Source organism: Chenopodium quinoa, unplaced genomic scaffold (genome assembly GCF_001683475.1).
Source record: "Chenopodium quinoa cultivar QQ74 unplaced genomic scaffold, ASM168347v1, whole genome shotgun sequence".
Taxonomy (NCBI): Eukaryota; Viridiplantae; Streptophyta; class Magnoliopsida; order Caryophyllales; family Amaranthaceae; genus Chenopodium; species Chenopodium quinoa.
Window position 1 is genome coordinate 3,545,701 of NW_018744895.1, and position 18,094 is coordinate 3,563,794.

Genomic DNA, 18,094 nt, shown 5'->3' on the forward strand with positions numbered 1-18,094 from the left:
CTTTGACTGGCACATTTGTCAATGCGAAATTTCAACTAACAATATCTATACTATATATTAAAAGGCGTTCCTAAAAACATCATGTGCCATGTCAGCTTCCCAACATTTCATGACGCCACGTCACCTTTAACAATTTTAACTATTACGTCACGTCAATAAATAAACCAACATTATTCCATATAAAAACATAAGGTTAAAGAGATTTGAACACCCAACCTCTTATAAGAGGTATGGCTATTTAACCATCTAAGCCAATTACCAACCATGTTATCAATATGTAAAAAAAAAAACATATAAGTGAAAAGCATAAGGTCCAATTTTAAAAAAAAATTAAGATACTCAAAGAATAAACTCAATAAATATTCAATGTAACTATTACCTCATACCTTCTGCCCTTCTAGGGACAAAAGGCCTGGCAAATTCATCTATATAAGTATAATACATGAAAAGTATAAAACAATAATATATAACGTATGATCTGGAGCATTGTCCGGGCTAAACACTAGTTTTTTTTTTAAATTTTATTTTATTATAAACAAGTATAGTTTATAATAAGTTGATATTTTAAAACTATACATTAAGACGATTCTAAAAAGTACTAATATGACTATATTTAAACTTATGTAATGCATAAACGGAGGTTAAATAAGAGTATTTGAATAGTATAAAAGTTAAAATTAGACATTTATTTTGAAACAGAGGGAGTACGTCATATTTAAAAAGTTGACAAAAACATTTCATAAACATAATCTTCCCATGGTAACTTTATTCATACGTGAACCAAACAAATACTTATTCAAATTGCAACCTACAACCAAAATACCTTTTCTTTTTCACCATTTTTGAAAATAATGACCATTACTTAACCCACCCCTCCTCCATAACCTTCCATCGACACCTCAACCCCACTCATTTCTCTGCCTGGTTTACTTCTCTCTCCTCACTTCGCTGAAATCACCATCTGCTGGCCACCGCTACCAGTCGACCAATTTTCCTCACACTCGACAACATCGAAAAATATGGGGGAAAAAACACTCCCACAATAGATGCTTCTTCCGTGGCAGAGGTGTCCAATGCAGACGTTGCCCTCATGGTGCAGCACAATGCAGACACTAGCACTATGTTGGAAGCTCAAACTGCAAACATTGATGCCCAGTGAAGGCATCTACGGTTTGAAGCCCCTATCAATATGGCAGCATCTAACATAGACACCTTCACAAAGGAGTAAAGCCAACCAACCAAAAACTCAGCAGTGAAAATGTGCAAACTAATGCAGGTTAAAAAAAAAAAAAAAGGGTATAATAGATTATGTAATATGTGATTTTGAATCTTATTGTAGATGTTGGAACATTTGGAAGGCTATCAACTAAATTTAGTTTAAATAAAAGTTGAAATTCATTAAGTATTCATTAAGTCTTGTCTTGACTTCTTATCAAACGTTGGTTGTTTCCACACCAGAGTGGAAATCTAAGCAACTTTTTTTTTTTTTCCGGAGTTACCAATTGTGACAAAAGGGAGGGTTCAGGTGAGTGTGACGGGGGTAAACAAAGGGGTAATATTAGCAATTCGGCATGACCTTAGAAATGGTCGCCCAAATTTATTTTGTGAGCTGCCTTCAGTGACTATACCCTATCAAATGCATATAATAGATGAAGCTCAAATCATTCATACAATAATCACGAGCTCAACTCTTGCAAGAAAATAACCCGCAGACAAGGAGCTACAATAAATTCAAAGGCAGAGGGCCACACATTCTGAATTAGATTGGAAAACCACACAATAGAAAGAAATGAATTACATCGCAGATTCACCATATATAAGATCATAAAACTCACTACCTCGATAAACTAATCACAATGATACTCGCATATGGAGCGCAAAGATAGACATAAACTACAAGTAAAGTGGTACAGGTTACATGTGATCTACTCCGTCATCCTCAGAGATTCCATCCCCACCATGCCTGCAACAAAGTTCAGGAATTCAAAAAATGAGATCATTTCAAGTATATAGATTATCAATACATTCAAAGGTTTTACGGATCAGGAAGGGCAAAAAAGAGATGTAAAACTAATACAGCCTATACGATAATCTAAATACATGGCAATAAACGTTAAATGCAGTGGGAAATAAACCAAATCCAAAGGTGCATCAGAAGCATTATGCATATTATTACAAATCATAATCTTCAGTTGACTAATCCTGCAATTAGACTACTAGAGCGATCCTTTTGGTATCCTATGGCTTGACTTCCAAGTAGTATTAATTTCACAGATTCACTTCAGTCAAATGGTCCTTTATTCAGTTTCCTAGGACAAGTATGTTGATAACAAACCTTAGTATACAAGATTACAAGCTACTTCAATTTATAAAAGGAGCTGATACAACCACAGAAAATCTCAAGAATCATCACCCCTTTTATATGTGTCAATTTGGCTCAAACTGAGCGTCACTATACCAAAAATATCACATCCTTTTCTTCTTTTTTTTTCTTCTTCCCCCCCCCCCCCCCCGGCGAGAAAGAGTGAACTAGAAGATAAGGGATGGAGAAAAAGTTAGTTGGTAAGGCCTGGGGGGCTTGTTCACAACAGGTGGGCCTATGTTGACAGCCAGCCGAACGATAGAGAGAACTAATGGAGGTGATCAGGAAGGAGTGAGAGAGAGTAGTGGAAACCATGGGGTGGAGAAGTTATCAAACCGCATGGTTAAAACAATAGCGATTTCACAGATTAGGGTAATGATTGTGGCCTTGTGGGTGGATGAACGATAAAGAGTGAGGGTAGGGAAAGAAAGGAGATCAGGTAGAAATAATGAGATAACAGATGAGCTCAAATCTTAAGTCCGGTTTGGTATCATTTTTTGCTTTTATTTTTTGAACTGGAAACTAATTTTGGTTTTGTTTTTCTATTTATAGGAAACTAATAAGGTTACAGTACTAATAATTTGCAACATTTATACAGGCACGAGGAGGTCTAAATACAGATTAAAGAACAGGGCAAATTTACAACTAACAAAATTCATTATAATGAAAAATGGAATAGGTTATTATTTCAGCAAAAGCCATTAATTTGGACCGATGGCAAGAATGCCACTACAATGTTGCTTTAAGCCATTTTATTTAATGGAATCAATTGGAATGATTGAATAAGTCTACACGCCTTGTACTATTAAATGAAGTCTAATTTCAAGAAGGGAAGAAGAGAAAAGTGAGAAAGAGGGTAATAGAACGAGAGTGAAAAGAAAAAGGCAGCAGCTGCAACAACCTGGCCATGGTGTTGATTTTGGATGTTTGCATACAAATAAAAGAGGTGGAAAGGGGCATTAACAGGTCGCGGGATACTGCAAAGGATCATGGACCCTTACTTTTTTCACCAGATGATGTAAATATAGAAAGCACCTTAACAATTGCAGATGTGGAATTGAGAAATATGACCCATGACATGGATACTCCATGGTGTTCTCTCAATCAACTCAGCTATGTTATTCAAAATTCGAGTAGTGTAGGACATGAATAGATGCCCAGGTCTCAGATGACATTAGGAAAATTCACACTTATTTCCAAAATAAGTGTCAAGTGTCCATACCTATATTAGATTGCAGAGTAACAAACATGACAACATTGGTACTATAGGTGAAATGAAATGAAGGGCTAGGGTAATATAGCTCTCTAAAAAAGGTGTTTTTTTTTTTTTTTTTAAAAAAAAAAACACCTAAATAGAGATAGGTCAGCTGTTAGCAAATGGAGCCATAAATGAATGCAACACATGTATACAACCTATTCCCGAACACACATAAAGTAACCTGGTTCATATCTTTATTGTATCAGGGTAGCCTGTGAAGGTGTTACCATGTTACTCAGCTGTTAATATTCTAGACTTACAACTAAATGATAAAGAAAAAAGAAAAAACACACAGCTTCTCAGGGTCCAATCACTCCAGAAAAAAGGTAAGCTATAGAGGCAAAAAACATAAAATATACTAGAGAGGAGGAGAGATAGACCTCCATGAAGAAGTTAGATTCCGAGTTTTCCTATCCAATTGTAAGTTTTCCAGGGCAGCTGAAGCACGCATCACATCCTCTGGCAATTCTTCACCATCATATCTCCAGTTGTAATCATCTTTCCTGTAGCTAGATGTAGAAGACCCCGCTCTCCTATCTGACATGCATTATACATCATCATAATCTCAGGGTAATTCAAACACCAAAACTCTCGCAAGATTCCAGATAAAGATACAGATTATTCCTTACCAGATGCCTGAGACCCTGGATGCGATCTGTTATGAGTTTGCACATTAATTAGAACTTAAAGAAGTGAAGACGTTGTAAAAAGCACATGACGCGCAGGGGATCAAGTATAAGTACCTCACTAATGGAGGTAAGCCTCCAGCAACAGATGATGATGATGGTCTTCGCACGTTGCGTGGCTCAACATTTGACGAAGACTCATTTTCGGTATTCAATCTCCTTCCGCCGCCTCTGACTTGGGCTAAATTCTACACAAGTTGGTCAGTAGCATGCAGTTAATATTAATAGAGTACTAGCGAGAAAGAAGACCAGACATGATCCTAATATTTGGAAGCTTAGCAGCTATACAATCGATCTACCTATTTATATGTAGTTAATTAAAACACAAAGCTTTAGGGACACATGTCACCTCCCCCTTTGTCTTCTTTTTTTCTCCTACAATTTTTCATGCCTCTTTTCCCTAGTCTCCGCCCCTCTTCTCCTTCATCTTTTTCTTTCAACAATTAACGTTCAAAATTAATCCCTCACTTAATCCTTAAATTCTTTCAACCTAAACTCAATGTCTCATATAATTAATATCAATTCTCATATATCCCTCCCCCCTACCAAAATTTTATTCAACCGTTTAACAAAACTAAACCATTGGATCCAATTATTTATGATTAAGAATTGTACAGTTGATGATTTGTTATTAGATGAATCAATGGTACATCCATTGTGCACGTACATCTTAGGGCGTGTTTGGCATCCCTGTCATTCAGCTTTTAGTTTTTAGATTTTATAAGTTGAAAGATATAACTTGTATAATGAATTAAAAATTAGTCAGGTTTAAGATAATCATGTTAATTTTGAAAATTGACAATAAAAAAGTGGAAATTACTTTCTTTGGTTTCCATGTTTTTGTTTTTGTTTTCGAAAAAACTGAAAACTGGAAACAAAAAAAACGGCAACAAACAAGCCCTTAATTTTTCTCCTGTTGTCAAATTCTTAAACCTGTTTTGTGAATAATCGCGACTAACTTTTTTCTAGACAATATTGAGCCCTATGATTACATAATCATACATCAGTCCAGATTTATATCCCCACTAAGTACATATGTTATGTTGCATATCAAACACTGCCCCCCCTCCCCCCTCCCCCCCCCCCCCCCGGCACCCTCCCAAGTATATAAATACTACCTAATGACTCCAGCCCACTTATGATCTTCAATAGAGACATTCAGCACATATTAAGCATCACACACACACGCACACGCACGCACACACACACGCTGAAATATGTTTCTTTACTTTAAATAACCTTTGAAAACATAAGTACACAGCCCCTCCAAAGTTAACCCACATAGAATATATACCAATACTTAGCATCAACCACATAAGTACATAGCACATAAGACATGGACAGCGAATTGATGAAACTAAGGCGAAAGAAAAAGGTTAATGGGGTACAAAGCCTGTATATTTTTATCAGCAGTAATGAGCCTTATATCTTACGATCCAAATTATAATTGCTACGCATTAAAAAATAAAAAGAAACCATGTTAAATTCCAATATAACTATAAGTATTACCACGAGAATAATTATACTTAATGATAGAAACTTAGGAAATTCTGAATTTCAAAAACAATAAAGTTAAAATGACAATATTTTCAAAAGATAGAAAAATAAAAAAGATATCGAAAACATTTGCCCACTAGAAAATTTTGTTTTCTAGACTAATACGAAGTAAATTCCTTATCAAAGAGATCCCCCATCGTTTTTAACATGTTCCAAAGCATACTAGTTTAAGTCATTAACCATACCTCAAACTTTAAAAATCCTTCAAGAACATCTAAAAGCACAGGACCACTTTCTCCATTCCTGCTAAGATCGTATCCATTTTTGCTGCTGAATTCTTTCAACTCAGCTTTCCAGAAATCTTTTGGCTGCAAAACAAAACAACAGTAATACACAAAGAATGAGAATTTTGACCAGAGGTAGTGGTGCTATCATCTTTTAATGGATTCTGCAACAAAAATTGGTTATAGATACCAAGTTACACTCAGGAAGATAAACTTTAAGCGTGTGATTTAGCTGTGCCCAGTCCATGTATTCACAAATTAGAGCAGTTAAAAGCCTCCCTGCATTTGACAAAAGAATTAAAATAAAGTTACATAAAAAAGAATTAGAACTGGAATTCTGAGGTTCTGTATCAAAAACAAATAAGCCACATTCAAATAATACAATTTAACTGCCAGGATCAAAGAACCTCATAAAGATATTTTCACACAACTAAGGCAAGCCCCCAAGCCGGCAAGCCCTAATTTCATTTGGGAGATGAGATTTTTTAACCTTAGCATTCTGAATCAGAGGCAGGGATGGGATGACAGCAAAGAAGCAGTTCATCAATTCCCTCTGATAACACCTCAATAGTCCATCATATCAATAATCCCATTAAACCTCATCAAAAGCACCCTTTGAATAAGACAATATTCTAATGTATGTTAGCTAGCTGGGGTCATCCCAGTTTGTTTATTATGCCCTTATGCCTCCTCAAACAAACAACATTCTAAATTCTAAATTTTAACATACAATGAATTATGAATAACAGTTCAAAATCAGCTACACATCAACTGTGACAAATAGCTCACTAAAGTGCAGAAAATAAATGGCAAACCAGTAACTTCTTCTAAAACTAAAAAGTCCATTAAGGGAAAATTTTTCGCAGTATATGAATAACATTAGAAAATGTCAGAAAGTCAAATTTTCTGAAGGAAAAACATAAAATGGAGACTGTACTTCCTCCATTCCAAAAAGAATTTCACAATTCCCATTTTGCGGTCCCAAAAAGAAGGTTACACTTTTTCCTTTTTTCTCCGCCCCCAGCAATTTTTTTCTCTCTTTCCCAACACTTTCTCTTACTTGTGTACTGTGTACCCACTAACATTATTTTACTCTACATTCAACAGCTAATCTTAATTTCAATTTCAATCCTATGCCTGAAGTTCATCGGGAAGGATGAAGTAATTGAGAAGTTGTACCCTTAACACATATTGCACCAAGAACCTGCAAGGATATGATAACATCAACAATGCTATTCATAATACTTTATCTAAGCACATGAATCCTTCAGTTCCACAATCCATGAGTTGAGAACAATAGTTTAAATGCTTTCATTACTGTCCCAAAGAAAGGCATGGAAGATTACATATATTAAAATGTACAATTTGGAGTCATTAATAGCACTAAAGCTATATGATACCTCATTCTACCCCAACTTCCACAAAATTCCAGGAAAGATATCAAAGGGTAATCTAAAAAACTAACAACACTCCAGTACTCTTAGAGAAGCTCATATTTTCAAAATAACTGAAACATGAGGAAAAAATTAAGCTAACAAATTTATTCCATTTGTTAAACCATTTCATACAGTTCAAACTGCAAAGTTTTTTATTACCAACCTAGATAAATTAATAAATATGAATATTGACAGCAATTTGACCTGAATCCAATCCAAGTCCGACCCAATCCAAAATAAAAAGTCTGACCTGAGTAAGAAAAAAGAAAATTCAAGGCTGAATCCGACAAAACTCCAAATCCTAATAAGAGTAGTATCGGACTACACGGCATTCAACCGAGTCTGACACACACGTTCTACCATGTTTGATGGTATAAATTAAACCTAGCCTAAAACTTCACTTTTTCCTCCGTCAGTTTTCTAACTCTAATTGCCCTGTCTTTTTCTCTCCTCACTAGTTTTCCTCCTAACCGTTCCCCAGCCTCTGTCAAAATTTATTTGGAGTTATAGAATTTGGTCAACAATATAGCAACTTCAACTTCTTCTCCTCTTACATCTCTCACGAACATCTCACTTGTAGTTCAAAATTTATCAATCAATTAACAGCCAAAAAAATTAAAATTTAAATAGGAACAACAATTAACGCATAATTTCTCTCATCCTCGTCTATTGATTTTGGAATGGTTTTCTCACACTACTGTTTGTATATGTAAATTTGTCATGGTCTGAAGCATGAAGCCTAAAACAACCAAGGTTTTGATTTTGAAGTTCATCTCGAAAACAACAAGCACATTGTGCCATAGGCCTTGTCTCTACAGAAAAAAAAAAAAAGAAATATTTCTTTTATATGATTTTTTTTTTCTCTTATAGTTGTTCAAGTAATAATTATCATTAACTAACTGTGTACATGTTAAGGATTAGGAGTATCAATTTTAGTGTTTGACAGCTACAAATATTTAGATTTATGCTTCTTTAATCCTCTTCATATACTACTAGCTTTTGGGCATTTGGATGAAATTTGGATTTTCTTATTTATTAATCTGAAAAGGGGTAATGGAAAATCTATTTATTAAACCGATTTGGAGTTGGAGTCAAACGTGGCCAAGTCCATCAGATTTGGAATCCAATCAGCGAATCAGGTATATTTGGAGTCAGTCTCGAATTTTAGCTCGTTTATTATACAGTTCAGATTTTAGACCTTGCATACTTTGACCCGAGTCCAATTCATCGCCATACCTAAGAGATATGGCGTCCACAACATTGGGCACTAATGAACAAGAATTTAAATGCATAGTCATGTTCCATCATAACAAGGAGGATTATCTTAAAGTGGCTCCATGTGAACATTGTACAAGACAGACTACCAAGAAAAAAGTGATTCACATCAGCATAATTACATGACTACATAAGAACTACTGTAGTATTTAGTATATCACTCAAACATAGCAATTGCACAAACCAATCAATTTCTTTGTTGCCCCTACAATGTATGGTTAATAAACATGTTCTAAATTTTATAAGCACCTCCCTTAATCAATTATAATAAAATTAGTTTTCCATCAACCAAAATTTACTCTCGGATGTCTGAGTTACAATCAAGTATATTGTCCTCAAATTCTCCTATAAACACTTTTTTTGAATAAGAAAATTGTTCATTAAAATCAAATTTAACTTACTTTCCTTGAAATTATATTATTAGAGCTTATTAGAGTCGAAATAAGTGAAAATAAATTAGGGAAATATAGTCCTCAGCTAATTTGAACTTACTCGTCTTCAACTAGGGTGTGTTCAATTCACATGAACTTATCTAAACTAAACTTATTGGACCATATTACCCTAATTTTATGTTATATATTTGTATGTACACCTAATTAGTTGATTGAACTGAACTAGCCCTAAAACTTTTTTTTTGGGGAGAACAAAGCACACCCTTATATAGTCTAAACTTATTAGCCCTAAACTTATCTAAACTTTTAAGCCTAAACTCCATATATTATTTAAACTTATATCAACTATTTATACTTGAAGTTAATGTAAATATGGTGAGGAGAACCAGGCCTAAACCTACAAGATGATAGCAAAATGACTTTGTCCCACAATAGGTCAAAGGTAATACCTAAAGTCCAAAGCATATTATTCTCCTAGCCCTTTCAAACCCCACCAAACTGAATTTGTAATCAATCTTCATTACTCATAGGACAAGCCCAAATCTCCTTAAACATTGTAAGAAGACTTTTTTAAAGATAGAAAGCCAACTAATGGTGAAGGAAAACATGTAAGCAAGACTCACTGCCACCTCAGCAAGGCCATCAGGAATTGTTGGCCTTTGCTTTTGGAGCCTATCATTCCGAAAGCAATTTTAACTGTACACGCTGTTCCAGTGATCAATGCATTGTCGCACCTAATCCCATCTGCTCTCCTTCGACAATCAGTTGCTAACTCCTAAGCTATCCGGCCTATCCCTGCATGATTTCTTAAAAATTAACCTAGATGATATTAGCCCCTAATAGAGAGATGTCCATCTAGAGAAACCTTGTAATCTGATTGCTTCATTTCATAAGACAAAATCATTATTTATAAAGCTTAGTTGTCCATTTCAAAGTATTCCATAAATTAGGGATGTCAGTGAGGCGAGTCAAGTAAGAGACCGCCTCATCCCCGCCCCAGTGGGACGGGAATGGGTCCCAGTTTGGCGGATGGTGGGACGGGGATGGGATAAAAACCATACCTACCATGGGTGGTGGGATGAGGGTGGATTTTAGGTTGTATCTGCCTCATCCCCGCCCCGCCCCTCCCCATCTGCCCCACTTCGTACCCACCCCATACCCACATGGCCACATGTATATATTAAAACAAAATGTATTCTAAGTAGTATTTTATAAAAAAAAATTATATAAATTGTAGTAGTAAATATAATACATAGTAATATACTTAAATTAAAAAAAAGTGTAATATTAACAATGATTTTTAATTTATTTTAATTTATTGTAATTAATACTTCGTATTACGTAAAATTGTTGTATTTCAAAGGTAGAGATAAGGCGGATAAGTGGGGATTAGCTGGGGGGTGGATATCCAAGTGGGGGGTAGGGCGAGGATGGTTTTGGAATTGTACCCACCGGGGCGGGGATGGGGACTAATTTTGGACCCGCCGCGGGGATAGGGATGAGGATGGGGATGAGAATGCTAGGCGGGGATGGGGATGGGGATGGGGATGGGGATGGGAAATCCAACATCTGCCCCGCCCGTTGACATCCCTACATAAATAAGTAGCCAATTTTGGAAAACTACTATAAAGCCAAAATTATTTCTAGAAGTCAGTTGTTCATTTATTTCTAAGTATTCCAAAAATAAAATAAGCAAACACTAATATGGTCTGTTCCACTACATTACTATTGCTTCTCTGTCTACCCAGTCCATTAAATGAGTATCTCTAACGTAAGATCTTATCCACCTAATTTCCTACTTGTTTCCTGAAACAGAATTAGCAACAATCACACCTCAAAACTTGATGATTCAGTTCATAATAGTCTAGCAAGAAAGTAACTAATGAGCCACACCAGTTCCTCAAATAACTAAAGTTGCACTCACCATCACCACCTCCTCTTCCCACCCCAACCCCCCCCCCCCCCCACACAAAAAAAAAAAAAAAAATTCCCAACAAAAGATTGCTTCTTTAGAGTAGAAGTGAAACTTCCACGACTATTAATCATCTATTACTCTTGTGACCAGCACAAAAGCACAATGATAACTCAAAAATTAAAATACCATGACACCAACAAATCAAACCAGAAATCAAAAGGCGAAATGATAAGGCTAAATAAATAAAACTGTAAAAGTAGGGGGGTCATGAGCCACCTGAAGGAGAAGCATGGAGTTGCTTGGCACGATCATTGCAGCTACCCAATAGTGCTGGGGGCAATTCTTCTTCTTTCTCAACAACACGATCCTCTTCCTCGATCGCTTCAAAAACACTAGCTCTAAGCTCAGCCTAGAGAGAACAATGAAAACGATTAGCCACGTATTTACCATGGAAGTGCCACACCCAAATTAGCAGAAACGAAAATTGAAGGCACAACCATAAGAATGATCTAAATAGAAGTGTACAAATTCAAAACAATAAACTATTGCCAAATTAAATTAATAAACCACGATAAATTAGATGGAGTAAGTTGTCAAATTACAGATGTTAATTCATCCATCTGTAGCTGATCAATCTAACTGAACTACACAATAGCAAACTTTGCTTCAAAGAAACAGAAATATTACGATGTTGCCCAAATTCAACATCCCAGCAAAATCTTTCAATTTTAGCTACAACCTTAAACATTTAAGCAATAACCCAAATCAAAATTCCCAAAACCGAATAGAAAAAAGCCCTAATCTCAAAAAAAAAGTAACATTACATGGATAATGAAATCAATTCAATTCTGCAAAATTCCCAAACCCTAAATTGCAAAATTCATAAATGGCATTGCAAAATCGCAAGAAAATCCGCAGTTCATAACTACATTTGAATGTTAAACCAAACAGAAACTACAAGAACAAATTAAAAAGGGGAAATGAACAGAAAAAAGGGGGGAAATTGAAGAAAAATTACTCGGATCTTAGCGAGAACTCCTTTCTTCTCAAGAGTACGGGTGACAAGGGTTTTAAGGTCCATCATTTCTCTGGTATAATCATCCATTTTTGAATGATTGAAGGTTTCGTCGTCTTGTTTCTCCTCTGAACCAGGTCTCGGAACTCTGGATTTGCTTTGCTTCCGAAGTGAGAGAAGAAAGGGAAGATGGGACAAATCCTTATTGGAAAATACTTCAATATTTCCAATTCAAATTAGTAAATTACTCATTTACTTTTACCAACTTTTGTTTGTTTTTTTTTTTTTTTTTTTTTTTTTAATATGAGTGGACAAACTTTTGCTCAGTTCTCCAAAAATGGACTGACCTTTAAATCTTCCCATTTTGGACAGAAGTTTTCTTTTTTTCACCCATATTGGACTGAACAGGTAACCTTACCTGTTGTAACCGGTTTGCTCGCTGACGTGGCACTTACCGTTGGCTTTTCTCTGTTTCTTCTACAAAAATTCTCGATTTTTTTAATTTGTTTGTTTATTGCTTCAACCAGAAATCCTTCAAAGTTCGTTCTCCATAGTTTGGCAGCAATGGAGAGAGCAAAGCATCAAATTGAAACGTCAGGGTCTTCTTCTTCATCAAGGGGAGGGGGGTCATATGGGAGAATTAAATGTAATTGTGGAAGAGATGCGATTGTTCGATCGATGAAAAATGGTCCAAATGTGGGGTTGAAGTTCCATGGCTGTCCATTATGGCCTGTAAGAATTTAATTGGTTCATTAATCATCTCAATTATTCAATGTAATTAGGGTTCAGATAACTAATTGTGGTTTGATATACAGGATACAAGTTGTGGTTTTTTTAAGTGGATAGGTGTGAGAGATGAGGTTGATGATTTACGGTTTCAATTGTTTGAAAAAGAAACCACCATTGCTGAGTTAGAGATGCACAAGCGAATGCTGGAAGATAAGGTGAAGAGGGTGCAGCTGAAAAAAGAGAACTTGGAAGAAGATGTTCAAGAACTTAAGGGTGAAGTCAGTCAAATGCGAATTGAGTTGATGAAGAGTGGAAGGAATGAGAGAAATTTTTCTTTGGCTTTGGTTTTGTCATAGGTTCTGTTTGGGATAGTGATTATGTCCTTCAAGTAGTAGGCTGTTGTTGGTTGTTTTTTTGGTTGTGTTGTAGTTGTAATGTGTAGCTGTTAAGACTGATGATTGAATAAAAAAGGGTTCCCTGCCTTTTGCTAATTGTTAGCTATTGTTTTGTGTAATTGTTGACACAGGGGGAAAAAAACAGCAAATTGTTCACCAAAATAGACTAATTGCTCATTAATTAAAAGCAACAAACAAATTGTTCACTAATTAAAAGCAACCCAAAAAAAAACACCAAATTGTTCACCAAGAAAGACAAATTGTTCACTAATTAAAAAACCAACCCTAGTTGAATTACACCAACACATTCATACATCAGATGTTGCTTGTCTGAGTGGGATGCACATTTTGGGTGACTTGTGAAGGACCCTGGTTTACATCAGACTGAGATGGACCCTGGTTTATTGCAGCAGAACCATCAGCTGCAAACAGCACTCCAGCACCAATTGGAAGGCTGGTCCTGCCACCTCTAGAGCCCCTTCCACCTCTTGAGCCCCTCCCACCCCTTGAGCCCCTCCCACCTCTTGATCCCCTGCCACCTGTTGATCCCCTGCTAGCCCTTCCCTGTCCTGTTGCAGATGCAGTGCTTCTTTCTCCACCAGAAGCTGAGCTAGTCCTTCCCCCTCTTGAGCCCCTGCCTCCTCTGATCATTTTACCACCCCTACCAAGTTGGTTGGGCTGTGCTGTAGCCTGATGATGTGACTGAGCCTCTGCATCAGTATCAGTAGGTGGGTGTTGTGGTTGAGGTTGAGCTGCAGTTGCTTGCTTCTTGGTGGGAGGCTCACTGGCATAGGAGGTTGGATTAGGACACTTCCTTTTGTTGTGGCCCTTCAATTGGCAATTACTGGATGTCATCTCCATCCCAGCCCTAGTGAGGTGACCAGTCCTTGAAGGATTTTCATGGGGATCTTTGATCCTGTTTTTCCTTGGTCTGGCAGGCCCTATTTTAATTGGGGGAGGATCCAAAGCCCACTGTACTCTTGGCCAGTGTCTCTCCCCTTCACAAGGTGGAATTGACCCTACAAGGCACAACAAGTTAGATGAATATAGTTGTCAATCAATGAACATTATGTGCAACAACATACAAGGTTCATACCTGCATATGCTTTGAAATACAAGTCCTTCCAGTAACATCTGTCCACATAAGCCTTAGCTTCCTTGTGCAAGAAAAAAATGCATGCCACTGCATGATAGCATGGTATTCCAACCATGTCCCACTTTCTACAAGTACAGGTTCTAGTCTCTAAATTAACCACTAAGGAATCCAACTGATAGCTGACATTAAACAAGGTCTCTGATGAAGGCATAACATCACAGTAAGCAGCCTTGTTCTTCTCTATTTCTAACCTTTTCTGAATGTTTGGACACAAAACAGAGCTGCATTTATGCATTTCCATCCTTTTCAACACAAGCCTCTGCATTAGGCTTGCCCTTATCTCTTCAAGCATATAAATAAGATGTTTTGTTCTTGCATTGATGATATATCCATTAAAAGTTTCTGCCATGTTGCTGGTGATTGCATCTGATTTGACAGAAGTGTCCAAAATAGCCCTACAGAAAAGTTTTGGATTGTATGCTATGAATGCATTTGCTGCATCAGGATCTAGTTTCTCCAAAGCCTCAAGATTTTCATTGTAATCTGCCATGTTGTATGACTTGGCTATTTTCCAGAACATCAGCTTCAGTTCATCCCCCTTGTAGGTCTTATGCCACAGAGCATATATGTGCCTAGCACAATGCCTGTGTTCAGCCTTAGGGAGAACATTTCTCACACCATTCAAAATGGCCTAGTTCACATCAAAAATTAACAATGAAATTAAAATCAATGACTAGCACATCATACACAAAGAAAAATCAAAGAAGCTTACAAATACTCACCATATGTTCATCAGATATGATGCACACACCCTCACCATCCCTTAGGCCAAGATTATTCTTCAACTACTCAAAAAACCATTCCCATGATAAGTTGTTCTCCCCTTCTGCTACTGCCCAAGCTATAGGGTACATCTGCTCATTCCCATCCCTTCCAGCAGCTGACAGTAATTGCCCACCTAAGAAGGTCTTCATGAAACACCCATCCACACAAATTACCATCCCTTTTTCAGACCTTCAAAACAAGTGAACAACCTTTGAAAAACAGGTGGTGGTGCAGGCTGTTTGTTCAGTGTTGTTACTGTCACCAACTCAACACAGCTACCAGGACTGCCAGCCTTCAAAGCTGCTATGTAGCCTCCCAACTTTGCATAATGTTCATGCATTGAGCCATGAAGCATTCTATGAGCTGCATACTTCACCTTGTATGCAAATCCTCTCTCAACAACTATCTTAAAGGCCCTTCTAATAGTTTCAACTATCTCTTTTGCTGGCCAATGGGGTCTGTTCTTGAAAACCTCTAAAAATTGTTTAGCTACCCACTTTGACTTCAACTGTCTGTTCCTTTTCATGTTCCTGTGACAAGTGTGCTCCAAGTGCACAGTCTTCACAACAAAAGAAGCCCTCCTACTCTCCCAAGCACCATACAAATAGAAAGCACAACCCTCCACACACTTCACACCTAACCTCTGATTTACCTTAGTGTTGCTTATGTCATAAGTGAGATCCCTTCCTTGTAAAATAGCATACTTAGACACTGCATCCTTGAAAGCATCCCTCGATTAAAACCTCTGCCCCACCTTCCAAGTAAAAACACTGAAATCAGTGTCTGCACTCACACTATTTCCTGCCCTCTTCCTCCTTTGCTTTCTAGTTTCTTCCTCATCTCAACTGTTTGTTGGGGTTATTAAATCATCCTCACTCTCATCATACTCACTAGCATATCCCTCTGCAACAACTTCAAGTTCTTTCCAACCTCCCTATCAGCCTCACAACCTAGCTTACCCTCAGCAGCCTCCCTCTATAGCTGATTTGCTATCTGTACCAACTTGGCAGTACAAGTTCTCACTCTCTCCCTTGCTGTCAAAGCCTCCTCATCTACCTTAGAGTCATAACCATCATTTTCACCACTTAACACCTCATTCTGTTGCTCATCCTCATCATCCATATAATAACTACCTTCAGATTCATTTCCTTCTCCTTTTTTTCCAGTGAAAATACTTTTCCCTCTATCAACAGCTGGGTCATACAGTGGATCTTCTTCATCTCCACTTACATCCTCATTGAACCCCAAAAGATCTGCCTAATCTAAAGGACTTTTTGGCCTATTGTCAACCCAGACATCTTCATCACTAAGAAGGAGTTCCCTGTTTGAGGTCAGATCTGGAATAGAGGTGTTATCAACAAGAACAGGGGAAGGCTGGTAGAAGGTAGCTAAAGGAAGAGTGTTTAGTTTGGATTTGCCTTTGTCTTTTGGGAATATAGAAGTAGGTTGGGAGGTTGTATCTGTATATGTGGAGGGACACACGATTGTTGATGTGGGAGCATCTTTCTGGGTGGGAGCATCTTTTATCATTAAAGGTAACTGTGGGCCCCTCTTTATTGGTAGTTTATTCCTGGCAAGGTCATAGGTCAAAGGTTGGCAGTGGGGTTCAATGGGATCTAACTTAGGTATTTCAACCCCTTTATGTACATATATCTCCAAACACCTAAACTTCAAAACAATCTCCCTCATCCCATTCACTTCATTGTCAGAATAAACCTTCCTTAACCCACTCTCTAATGGCTACCCTAGTTCCAAATACCACAAATCATCCACATTTTCAACCCCACATTATTTTGCAAAGTCCTCTAACCACCACCAACATAACTCATCAGGATCAATACTAAAAATCCTACCTTTTCCACCCTCATACACTAATGTCCTATTATGCAGAGTTTTAAAAGTCCCCCTATACCAGTACTTAAGAGTTACAGCAGCAAAAGGATCCATATCTAGCATTTACCAACATGAAAAAAACCAAATTTCAGACACAAAATTAACAGCAACAATCCAATTAACAACAACAATCCAATTAACAACTAAACCTAAGTACATACAAAACGCAATTCACAGTGCACAATTTCAGTCCAGAAAATTAGGGGTGTACACCGGTCCAAAACCCGACCGGACTTGGACCGACCTGTTTGGACCAGAGACTTGAATTAGGTAATTCTAAGGGCCGGGGACCGGACATGATTTATCAGGTCCGATCCCGGGTCAGACCTGAAAAATCAGGTCCGGTCCGGGTTTGGACCTGAATGGACCTGTTTTGTGATTTTTTTTTTTTAATAAATAACCTGTTGGACCTGCATATGGACCTGTTTTGTGATTTTTAGACCTGTTGCATAATTTAATAATTATATACAAACCAAAATTATCAATCACAAAACTACATAAAGTCTATAAAGTCCCAATTTCCAAACACCAAAAATTCAAATGAGTCCACCGAAAATACAAATGAATCCATGAAAACTCATAACATTACATAAGAATCCGTGGTTCCTTCACTCCCTTGTTAGCCCTGGGCAAGTCTGCAAGAATAAGAACAAGAATAAGTAACTAAACATAAAAACAGAAAACAAGCTAATCGTAAGGAACTCCAAGTTGATCCTAGGATTAAATTAGATCGGATTTAAACATATTCTTTGAATGTAAAGCATACTTCCAAACCACTGCAGATCTAGAAGGATAAGCTCTTATGTAGGGTAGGGATGTTATCCTTCAACATACTTTTCTTTTTATGATTATGTCCAATTATCCAGCATTATTTTCGAATTCAATGAACTTATAGCATCACATAAAGATTTCTCAACTAATTCAAGCACGATAGTGTGCTGGTTAATTGGATATGTCAGATTGTCAGTGATGTTGGATCAAAATTCTTAAGTCTTATAGCTGAATAAAATGCCATACTAAATTGAATATGCAAGCT

At 37.0% G+C, this 18,094-nt stretch overlaps 2 protein-coding genes across 2 annotated transcripts; both read right to left on the bottom strand.

Moving 5' to 3' along the window:
* Window positions 1-1,619: 1,619 nt before the first annotated feature.
* LOC110706077 (protein TONNEAU 1a-like) lies at window positions 1,620-12,345 on the bottom strand. Its single transcript, XM_021883991.1, has 8 exons — window positions 12,124-12,345; window positions 11,382-11,514; window positions 6,278-6,366; window positions 6,049-6,171; window positions 4,364-4,494; window positions 4,250-4,275; window positions 4,001-4,157; window positions 1,620-1,963 (listed from the first exon to the last, which is right to left on the bottom strand). Exons 1-8 carry the CDS (start codon window positions 12,208-12,210, stop codon window positions 1,915-1,917), a joined length of 795 nt encoding a protein of 264 aa, XP_021739683.1. The 5' UTR covers window positions 12,211-12,345; the 3' UTR covers window positions 1,620-1,914.
* Window positions 12,346-13,559: 1,214 nt separating this feature from the next.
* On the bottom strand, window positions 13,560-15,691 carry LOC110705976. The gene is made up of 4 exons (XM_021883901.1): window positions 15,339-15,691; window positions 15,123-15,162; window positions 14,341-15,031; window positions 13,560-14,263 (listed from the first exon to the last, which is right to left on the bottom strand). Exons 1-4 carry the CDS (start codon window positions 15,689-15,691, stop codon window positions 13,560-13,562), a joined length of 1,788 nt encoding a protein of 595 aa, XP_021739593.1.
* Window positions 15,692-18,094: the final 2,403 nt, after the last annotated feature.